Source organism: Hetaerina americana, unplaced genomic scaffold (assembly GCF_022747635.1).
Source record: "Hetaerina americana unplaced genomic scaffold, ioHetAmer1.1.p SCAF_16, whole genome shotgun sequence".
Classification (NCBI taxonomy): domain Eukaryota; kingdom Metazoa; phylum Arthropoda; class Insecta; order Odonata; family Calopterygidae; genus Hetaerina; species Hetaerina americana.
In genome coordinates, this window is record NW_027286719.1 from 2,880,731 (window position 1) to 2,892,830 (window position 12,100).

Sequence of the window (12,100 nt, forward strand, 5' to 3'; positions counted from 1 at the left end):
CTTTCTCAAATGTCAGGGTGTCTCTTGGGATTACAGTTTCTCCAGCCATGCTGCTGGCATCTTCAGGTGAGAAGTGAGGATGCATCAATTTTGGGCATCTTATACAGGGAACTGAGAACTATTTGTCACATGCTCAATGTTTAATAAGATATTTCCCTTATTTTGGTTCAACATTACTGCCACCTTTTGCTGCCACTCTGCTCCACCATGTTATATTACTCAATTACTATTACTCCAGGAATACCTGCCTTCCATCTCAATTTGAACAGCCATAAAATATTTATATTCTTCAATTCATCTCTTAATTTCCTAATTTCCCTATCCTAACTAAACATTGTCCTAACATTCCAAGACCCTACCCTAACCAGCTTGCTCTTTTTATGTTTGTTGTGCTACTGCTGTCACATCCAATTTGAAAGGATTTCATGCGACGATGCGAGTCTTCTCTTTCGGCTGGGCATAACACAAGGCCTAATGGGCCTAATCTCATTGTTGCCAGGGCTCATACGGATCACCGCCCATCAGTTTTATGTAATAATTAATTGAGGTGAATTCCCATTACCTGCCTCAACATTTTTAACGTTATACCATCACTCAAATGGCTACCCAATAACATTCAGATATCTTTGCAACCGCCTCACTGAGGAACAGATGTTGTGCAGACTCCTTTTCATCTGAAGGCTACCCTGAAGTCTCTTAATCTGGCTTGGGTTACACTGCCAGGAGCAATCATTATTACTCCCAGCAGAAGAGCTCTAGTGAATGCACCAGCACTTCCATAAAATTTAGGTCCATGTGGAGCGTTGTAAAAAATTATGTTTAAATATTATTTCAATTTTACGAACAAAAACAATTACTGAATTTCAATGAGAATTTACTTTCCAGACTTTGGAAATAATATTTTGTTGACAATACACATTAGAAATAACATAAAACTTCATTCCTTAATTTAGTTTGCATTTACATAAAATGATGCTAGAGAGAGTACCATCATGGCATTGAATATAACCACAGCAATCAACCCGAAGGTCGGTTTGGTAGGTGATGGCAGTGTCCACTCAGTACTTATCCCGACAGAGTGCAAAATTCACAAATCAGGGTAAGGGGGTCAGTTCCTTTCCCTGTGCCGGGTATGGTTTCCCAGGACGATCTGGTACCGAATAAATCACATAGCTTGGGTATAGCCGAGGGTGCCCAGAGAAGCTTGCCTGGGAATCCAACCCGGGCCCTCCAGTCAGTAGTCTAATGCCCTACCCTTGGATTAATAAAAGTATGTGTTACAAAAAAGTAAAAGTATAGTAGTATGTCAAAAATTTATTTCATGATGAACTTGAAACTCATGTTTAGTTAATTAGGAAAATTTCTTTTCCTGGGGTAAGATGCTTGAGAATTAAACCAAAAAAGTAGAAAATTTCAAAGATTCATAGTATCATATAATTGTAAAATAAACATATATAAGAAAGAGAAGATAACTTATTCCTAAAGAGCCACACCAGGCTCTGTATAGAAAAAATGCCTCAATGAATGAAAAATGTTGACTATAACTTGTGTACTCCATGATTTCCCCAGAAGACTTAGTCTTTGCTGAGTCCCAAGATTCCCAACATCTGTGAAGTGGCGAGGAAATCCAAATACTTCCTCCAGCTCTGTTACCCAAATACTGGTCAATGTTCCATCCATTAGCACTGGGAGCTGATTTCCTAAAATGAGAAATTTGGCCATTTTTTGAAAACCTGGATTGTTTAAATGGAAGTACAAGTATAGTAAACCTTAACTAATCTGAGCCATATGGGTCTGGGGGTTGTCTGGAATAGGCAAACACAAGATTACCTGGGATTAGATGAACATAAAACCCAGTGGAATATTTTCTCTCTCTAGATTGGTGCACTATAGATACACAGTGACTTTTAATAACTCCATATGATGCTTGTCAGATGTTCCCATTTAATTATCAAATACACTTATTTGGAAAACATATAATGCCAATTTTCTTCTAAAATTAGGCGGGTAATAAATCGTACATATCTTTTAAATAAAAAATACAGTTAACTCTGGATTATCCACACACAGATTATTCATTCTGCAGGTTATTGAGGTTGCAGACTTTCTGAGCTAGTCTCTCTTCCCAGCACCTCAAAATTTTAATAAAATTATGATCGTAAAAATCATCAAATACTTTGAAACTTAAATATACATGGCTCATTATCCCTAGGAATTCCACATTCTCCTATGAGGAAAGCAAAAAAGTAGTTTTTAAGGAAAGGAAAAGAGGACAAATTATTCATTAACTATCTAAAAACCTAAACTTAAATCAATATCATATGATAAATGTGAATTTGCATTAGCAAATTACTGATCTTTGCATTTCCTGTTGGCAAATACTGCTTTGTACTGTATGTACTTTTTCTAATAATTCTTTAGCTAGTAGAACACTTGCATAGAAACTCGTCTGTATAATAACAGACCTTCACAGAAGAGTCTAATCATTCAACTACTTCATTTGTACATCTTTTCTCTGATGAATACACTCTTTTACTAAGGTTTGAAATGAGATTATAAGTGAAACCTTTGGAAAGTTAAACCTTATAAATTTCACTCCATATTTTAGTCAATTACACAGGATATTATGCAAAATATCTGACCCCCATTCCACAAAGCCATGCTTTTATCAATCACTGTATTGCTGCATTTAAACAATAAATTAGAATGCAATAGAGTTCAATAAAAACATAACATTTGTAATTATAAACCCACCGCGCACTCCATCTTTCCACACCCTGCTGTCACAAGGTCATGCATACAACATTGCACAATTGACTGAACGTGTTAAAGCTCAAATTTAGATTTTCTTTCACCAATACTCTTCTCAGATACTTCTTTTTCAAGTTACTGCCTTCTTTTAAGATCCCATAATCATTGAATGTGCAGGTCCTTCAATATGTTGCTGGAAAATGCAACATATGGCGCTTGTAGTATTGGAAAAGTTTTGCTTTAACTAAACCTCATTTTTCTCTATTCTGCTGTTAAAATTTTAGCTATATCCATCACATGATGTCAATTTCATAGTCCGCTGAAGAAACCAACCTTGGTTTATTCAAAAAATGGAAAAGTTAAGTTTTTTGCAGTTATTTAAAACTGTTACATAGTTAGAAGGCTTAATACAGAAAGAAAACAAAGCCAAAATGAATGAAGTTTCGTAATGATATGATCATATGTTTGTGACTGTTTACGATTGGATAAACAGTGAAAGCATGACTATACATCCACAAACGATGAACATGGAGCTAGACATCCTTTGAAAATGGCATCTTTCAAAATGATTGACAAAATCCACAATATATGATCTGTTCAAAAACTTCCCAAACTTTTTTATTACAAAATATACTTCAAACTTTTTTATTACAAAAAATACTTCAATAAAAAATTATTGGGAAGGTTCCCCTTCAAAGTAGTCTCTTCCCCAAAGTATACTCTTATCCCAACAGTAATTTCACTTTTTGAAAAAGTCCTGGAAAGCTTCTTGTGGAATGCTCATAAGCTCCTCCATTGAATTTTTTTCTATTTCTGGAATGGTGATAAATCTTTTACCTTTGAGTGGAATTTTAGTTTGGAGAACAGGAAAAAGTCAAATATGGTGAGGTCTGGTGAGTAGGGAGGGTGGGTGAGCACAGCAGTCTTGTTTTTGACTAAAAATAATTAGTTCTGAGAGACATATGAGCCAGTAAATTGTGTTGGTGTAACACTCACTCCTTCAAAGTTCGGGCCAATTTTGCCTGATTCTCTTTCTTAGGTTTTTTTTTTAATTCTGTATAAGTCCGAAAACAGCGCATTCTGGCCTTTACATCGAACTATTAACAACGATAACAATGATCACATTTACAAACACCCAAGCCCTAGGTGGAGGAAAACTCACCCAGGCGGGAATCGAACCCGCGACCCTTGGAATTGCATTGCACTTTCGTAGGCCCCAGGACTGTTTGGCCTCTAAATAGGTACCTGTGATGCACAACCTCCTTCGCATTGAAAAAACAGTGAACATCACCTTTACATTCGGGTGAATGTGTGGAGCTTTTTTTTGGGGGGGAGGGGGGGGGGAATGTTTCACCAATCCATTGTGAAGATTGCACTTTCGTTTTGATGTCATATCCATAAACCCATAACCAATTGTCTGTCATAATTCAGGAAAAGAAGGTTTCATCCTCTTCAAGCTCCATTCAACAGTTTTCCCCAACAGACTTGAAATGCTGTTTCTGGTTGGCTGTAATCAGGCAAGGCATTAATTTTGCCATGACCAAATGCACCCTCAATTCTTCAATCAAGACTGCCGAGCATGGACCAAACAAGATGCCACACTCTTCTGAAAGTTCCCCGAGAGTCACACGTTCATTTGCACAAAATAGATCATTCACTTTCTTGGGGTGGGAGCATCAGTCAACATTGATCATTGAAATGCTTGTTGCCTTTCACTGATTGCTAACTCTAATTGAACCAAAAAAACCACTCAAAAATCATAAATGCAGTCATTTTCACTGGAGATTTCACCTTTCTCAAGCGAAATGTTATCTTCACTTAAATTAGAATGCTTTTCAAATGACTTGATGTTGGCTTCACTCTTACGTTTCTGCCAAAACTTCCTTCCTAATAAACCCAGCGGTAGTTTGCTATGTACATTGGATTATATTAGCTAAGCAATGAGCTCTAATCTGGGGAAAATATATCATACAAAACCATATCATATAAATTCATGGTTCAAGGTTTCACTTCAGAACTCGGTTTCACAAGAATGAACTTCCTGCAGCATTAGAACCAAATTATTTGAGAGCATGCTCTAATACTAACCTTTTGTATGACACTCGTGTAACCTTTTCAATGGAATATATTCAATTGTTTATTTCATGGAGAAAAGTTTTAATGATGGCAGGAGTTTGGGAGTTTTCATAGCTTAAATTCATGATTTGAGGTGACATAGATATTTTCTGGTAAAACTAAGGTATTAACTTCTGGCAAAATGTATCTGATGACTGCTAATATAATTATATCTTTATTTTTCATATAAGGCTTTTTTAAGTAAGCAATAACCATAAGTAAGAGAATTGAACACATAATCCTTTTGGCTTGACGTCATAATTATTAGAATTTTCTTTTTGGTTTCTCTTGCATATACAAAATCACACATTTTCTTGTCCATGCTAACTGACATGCACTTCTTCTCGCTTGTTACAAATTACATGGTCAAGCAAATGACAAAGCATTGTCATTGATGACTGTATAAATTGATATTAACACACTTGACACTTGCAATTTTGTATATGACACGAGTATATAAGTGGAACCTCATAATAGGAACATGTTCCATTCCGCAATCTCTCTAGTTAAGCAAAACACTCATTAAGTGAAAAAAACTTTTAGCATATAAATAAATGTAAAAAAATACTGCTTTCCATACTGAAAAAAAAAGGATGTACTTTGTTAAATCAAGAAAAATCATATGTATATTGTTTAGAGAAGACCAAATACTTGAAAATGTCAGCTTCTCCAAACAAGCGGGACCTTCAAAACATAATTGGTGGAAATTATGAGTTTGAGGGTGCCAAGGAGTTTACCTATCTAGGAGTCAGACTTAACAATGAAAATAAGATATCCATGGAGATCAACCAAAGGGTAATGGAAGGTAATAAGGCATATTTTGCAAATGTAACACTCCTCAAAACAAGGTTACTATAAAGGAATACAAAACTGAAGATCTATAAAATGCTTATTAGACCCTTTATAGCTTATGGAGCTGAGACATGGACATTAACAAGTCAGGATGAAGAAACCCTTGGAAAATTTGAAAGAAACATCATCAGGAGAATCTATGGCTCAATTAGAGGAGAGAGATGGAGAATTAGAATGAACATGGAGATAAATGAACGACTAGAAGGGAAGGACATAATTAGATTTGCCAAGTCACTGCCGCTGGCATGGTTAGGCCACGTAGAAAGGATGGAAAATGACAGAATGCCCAAACTGATGCTTAATAGCAAGATGGAGGGGGTCAGAAGAAGAGGTAGACCAAGGAAGAGATGGCTACAGGGTACGGATGATTATTTGAAGGCATTAGGAGTCACAAGATGGGAGGAAAAAGCAAGAACAAAAATTGAACAGAGGCATATCATAGTGGAGGCCAAGGCCCACACCAGGCTGTAGAGCTGCAAATGATGATGATGATGATATTGTTTAGGATCTTAGATCACGTTCACCTTTTCTTCTTTCACAGAATAAAGCTGTCGGGAATACAAACTTGATTTGTAAAAGCAGAAAGGAATCAAAATAAATTTTCAATTATTTCTGATATGTTCCTCATTCCTTTTTAATTGAAAGCTGTCTGCAGACATTTGTTTTTGTCCCTGCTTCAAAAATTGGTAAAAATGCAACTCAGAATGATCATTAAATAAATTATTGGCGTGCATCACCACTGTCTTATTAGGGCCATGCTTCATATGCATTCTACAACGCAAAAATTTCCTGCGATCTCCACACCTCATTTAGCCTGACTTGACACTTCTTGAAGGCTGGTGGAGTTTCAGAATGGTAAAAAAGTAGGGGTTTGAATTACAAATTACCACTTGCATTTGTGCAAAATAGCAGCGTAAAAAGTTCTATCATTGCCTTATGATCGGGCAATGCATTCTTTTCCACTAATATATGTATAAATCCCTCCCCGGACTACAACCTTGAGCTGGTGGAAAGGCTTGTGCGTTCCGATGACCCCTAGAGCTGTGCTGGGGGGAGTAATAATAATTGCTCCTGGTAGGGTCACCCATGCCAGAAGGGTCGAAGGTTAGGAGCCAGACGAAAGGTAGTCCACGCAGCGTCTGTTCCTCAGTGAGGCGGCTGCAATGGCGTCTGACCCCAGTGGGGCGGCCGGTAAGTGATGGTGTCACGTTAAACACTATTGAGGAAGGCAACGGGAAACCACCTCAATTATCATTCCCAAGATGCAAATGATGGACAATTCAGAGATTTTGAGTCCTGGCAACTACAGGGCTTGGCCCAATCGGCCGTGTGTCATGCCCGGCAGCGGGGGAGGCAAGGCTTCCGCGGTCGTCATCCCACAAAACCCTTGCAGGGTAAAACCGGCAGCAGCAGGACAGAAGATGGAGGAGAAGAAGAAAAAATTAGTTAGAATAGGAACGTGGAATGTTAGGACAATGATGACGACAGGGAAATTGGAGGATGTTAAGCGAGAGATGGAAAGGGGAAATATAGATATTTTAGCTCTATGCGAGGTAAGATGGAAAGATAGCAGGGATTACTGGAGTGATAAGTATAGAATAATATACAGTGGTGGGGACGAGAGCCAACGAGGGGTTGCCATAGTATTAAATGAAGAGGTAGGAAGAAGCGTAGTCAACATAGAGCAGGTAACGGAGAGAACACTACTAGTAGAGACAAAAGCAGACCCAACGAACTTGGTTATTATCCAGGTATACATGCCACTGAGCAACCATAAAGAAGAAGAGGTCGAGAGGATATACGATCAGTTAGAGGACATTGCGTGTGTTCCTGCAGGGAAACATTTGATAGTGATGGGGCATTGGAATGCGACGGTAGACGAAGGAAGTGATAAGGTGGGGGACTACAGTTCAGGCACGAGGAATGACCGCGGGGAGAAAGCAGTTGAGTTCTGCAGGAGACAGGGCTTAGTCATCACCAACATTTGGTTTAGACACCACTAAAGACGCAGGTATACTTGGAAAATGCCAGGTGACTCAGAAAGGTATCAGCTAGATTGTATCCTGGTTAGACACAGGTTAAGGAACAGTGTGATAAATTCCCACAGCTTCCCCAGAGCGGATGCGGACTCTGACCACAATTTAGTTGTTATGAAATGTAGAGTCCGTTTCAAAAAGATAAGGCAGGGGTGGTGAGTTAGAAAGTGGAATGTAGAAGCATTAAATGGTTTGAAAAGGAAGGAATACAAACAGGGGGTAGAGGAAATCATGGAGGATGGTAAAGAGCTAAGTACCATCGAAGAAAAATGGGTGAGGCTCAAGAAAGGGTTGTCTAATGCCGCAAAAGACACTATTGGAACCGTTAACGCTAAAAGGACTAGGAAACCATGGATCACAGATGAGATGATTACAAAGATGGATGAGCGGCGAAAATGGAAGAATGTAAATACAGAATTAGGCAACAATTAAAGCAAAAGACGCATGGTGGAAGACGCAGTGCGAGGATATGGAAAGTCTGCAGAGGAAGGGTGAAATCGGTGCACGGTACAGCAAAGTTAAATCGTTATCGGGAAGTAAGAAAGCAAGAGCTATGCTAACAGTTAAAGATAAGGCGGGTAAGGTAATAGTTGACGCAGGAAAGATCCAAGAGAGATGGAAGGAGTATATAGAAGAACTGTATAGTAAAGAACTCAGACCAACAAAGTTAGACATCGAAAAAGAAAATGACGTAGAGGAAGACAGCTTAGGTCCAGGCATACTAGACAATGAGATAGAAAGGGCATTAAGGGAGGTGAAACTAAATAAGGCCGTGGGGGTGGATAACATTCCCGTGGAACTTTTAAAATGATTAGGAAAGTGGGGGAGGAAGAGGCTATATGGGCTGATCCGTAGTATGTATGAGGAGGGAATCTGGCCGGAAGACTTTGTAAGATCAGTTTTAGTTCCTATTCCGAAAAAGGTAAAGGCATCATCATGTGAGGACTACATGACAATAAGTTTGATATCCCACGCAGCTAAAGTTGTTCTCAGGATCATTAACAAAAGGATAGAGAGTAGGGCAAATGATTACTTAGGGGATGATCAGTTTGGGTTTAGGAAGGGGAGAGGTACGCATGATGCCATTGCAGTAATGAGATTATTAATCGAGAGGAATATAGAACACAACCAGGAGGTATTTGCCTGTTTCGTAGATTTTGAAAAAGCATTTAATAGAGTGAATTGGGAAAAACTAATGAGTATATTGCAGAAAATAGGAATAGATTGGAGGGAAAGGAGGCTAATCCATAACCTGTACATGTCTCAGACTGCTCAGGTGCGAGTGGGGAAAGGGGAGTCCGGTTGGGCAGTGTTAGGAAGAGGTGTAAGGCAGGGTTGCCCATCATCACCGCTGCTGTTCAAACTGTATGCAGAGGGAATGATTAAAGAGGCATGGGAAGAACTGGAGGTAGGAATGAAAGTGGGCGGGGAATTCATAAAATCAGTTAGGTTTGCTGATGACCAAGCTTTAGTTTGTCAGTCAGCCAAGGGGCTGCAAGCATTGCTTAATGAATTGGACATTCAGTGCGACAGGTATGGGATGAGAATCAACATTAATAAAACAAAGGTTATGCGATTTTCTAGAAAGAAAAAGGCTAAGCTTAACATTAGAATAGGAGGGCAAAAACTAGAGCAGGTAGAGTAGTTTACGTATCTCGGTAGTGTTTTGGACCAACACCGTCAAAGTCGTAGGGATGTAAGGAGAAGAGTTTCGCTAGGCAAAGAGGCTTCCACAAGGAGGAGGGAGTTGATGACGGGGACGTTGAGTAAGGATGTTAAGAAAAGACTCGTAAAAACTTTGATATGGACTGTAGCTATGTACAGTGAGAAAATGTGGTCATTGAAGCAGGAGGATAGACGTAGATTGGAGGCTTTTGAAATGTGGGTGTGGAGAAGAATGGAGAAGGTGAAATGGACAGAGGAGAAAACAAATGAGGAAGTACTTGGCATGGTGGGTGAAGAGAGGGGTTTGTTGGGAGCAATCCTATGGAGGCAGGAAAAGTGGATGAAGGCGGGTGTTGACCGGCAGCGGGATGTTGAAGACTGTAATTGAGGGGAGAATGTTAGGCAAACGAGGAAAGGGAAGGAATAGGATAGGGATGTTGGACGGGATGAAGGGAGGAAGAAAGTACTCAGACCTGAAGTAAAGTAGGATGTTGTGTTTTGCTAGGGGTCACAAATTATTAAATTAGTAATTGTCCATCCAAAAACCTACCTTAACCGGTAGATTACCTAATAATAATAAATAATAATGTACAAATATGGGCTCTCTTTGGCATCTTCATCCCAAAGGATGTCATCTTATCACAATTAAAAATACGAGGGTGGTCCCATAAGTACCTTGCCTGACTTAGAAGGGGATCGAGATGGTGCAGTGGCTATCATACTGGCTTCCCACCCATAGGGCCTGGGTTCAAATCCCGGCGGTGTTCAATATTTTTCAGTGGTATCTTGAGCCCTACTTGAGGTGCTTTGTGGAGGGCACTTTGAGTGAGTACGCCGTCCATCAGATGGGACATTAAGCTGCGGACCCCTTGGCACCTTTCGTTAAGAGTAAGCTAATGCCGATGCCAGGTTTCTTTCCACCCTTCATCCTTTCCTGTCTATCCCTAATGGCGCAAATGTCTTCAGCTATCAGTTGCTTGTACAAAAATACTACTACTACTGACCTAGAGATGGTAGCAGTTGTTTAAAAAATATCACTGTATTAGAAGGTACACAATCGATTATGGACATGTTTCAAGTTTGAAGACACCGCATTGTTTAGTATTTGCTTGGTAGCCATCAATAGTGAACGCTTTCATTGACTTTATGAAAATGGAGAAAATTGGTTATCGCTATGTGATACAATACTTTTGTTTGAAAGGCCTCAGCCCAACCAATACCAAAGCTGAACTGGATTCTACTCTGAGTGAGTCTGCTCCTTTGTTTACAACAGCAAAATATTGGGTAGCAGAGTGTTAACGAGGCCACCACGACCTGTAAAGACGAGTACCACATTGGTCGCCCAAGTGATGACTCCAGATACTGAAGAAAATCCACAAAGTGATACTGGATGATCATTAACTGATAGTGCACGAGCTAGCAGACATAATAGGCATTTCAAAAAGTGCGGTATATTGCACATTAACTGAAAATTAGAGCATGAGAAAGCTGTGAGCAAGGTATGTACCGCGTTTGCTCACACTCGAGCAAAACCAGCATTGTGAAGATGTTTCAATTGAGTGTTTAGCAAAGTTTCACAGCAACAAAGCAGAATTTTTACGCTATTTCATAACCATGGACGAAACATGGGTCCATCACTTCACACCCAAGACAAAAGAACGATCAAAACAATGGATTCAAAAGAGAGAACCGGCTCCAAAGAAGGCAAAGATCGTTGTATCTGCAGGCAAGGCCATGGTGTCAGGTTTTGGGATGCTCGTGGAATGATTTCATTGATTATCTTGAAAGAGGAAAAACTATCGATGGTAAGTATTATGCGAGCTTATTGCAACGTTTGGGGAAGACATCAAGCAAAAGCGGGTGCATTTGGCTCAGAAGAAAGTATTGTTTCATCAAGACAATGCACCAGCTCACAAATCCATTATTGAAATGGCCAAAATTCATGACTTATAGTTTGCTACCTCATGCACCCTATTTGCCTCATTTAGCACTCTCCAGTTATTTTCTGTTTGCAAACTTGAAAAAATGGCTCAGTGGGCAAAGATTTTCCAACCGAGAAGAAGTGATGTCGACAGTCAATGACTATTTTGAGGAGCAAGACAGTTCTTATTATAAAAAGGGTATCAAACTTATTGAACATCGCTGGGGAAAGTGTACAGAGCTGAAAGGAGATTATGTTGAAAAATAAATACATTTTTTTCCAATTTTTTGTGTTATCTTTGTTGGGTCGGGTACTTTTGGGACCACCCTCGTATATTGTGGCAGGTTACCCTCAGAATCAATGAGCTTTTTGAAGTCAGCTATGAAGTTCTCTGCTGTCTTTGACTCGGAGCTTGCCGCTTCACCATGCCTCGCTATGCTGTGGATAATAGTCCTTCACATAACGCTCTCCTTAAATACTTATTCATTAATGATCCTTATATCTTATTATGGAGGTTCGCAAAAATAGTTTCCCCCTTCTCACAAATTATATTCTCATTAATGGTATCGCATTGATTTGTTTTTCTTTGATGCATATGAGAAGCATCCTTAGAATATCATTGGAATACGTAACCATTTTATACACACTTTCGGCACTCTATTTTAAGTTTTTCTTTTCCATCTTCATGAAGAGAAGACCAATCATGATGTTGAGCGATTGTTGATTTGCATACTACATCAGCCATACTCACACCTTATTC

General features: G+C 39.2%; 1 protein-coding gene across 1 annotated transcript in view; it reads right to left on the reverse strand.

Moving 5' to 3' along the window:
• Positions 1-1,479: 1,479 nt before the first annotated feature.
• The window catches only part of LOC139687055 (DNA (cytosine-5)-methyltransferase 3C-like), a 29,419-nt gene continuing 18,798 nt past the window's right edge, over positions 1,480-12,100 (reverse strand). The window contains exon 9 of the mRNA XM_071584159.1: positions 1,480-1,700. Coding sequence (XP_071440260.1) covers positions 1,480-1,700 — 221 coding nt within the window. The remainder of the gene's footprint in view (positions 1,701-12,100) is intronic.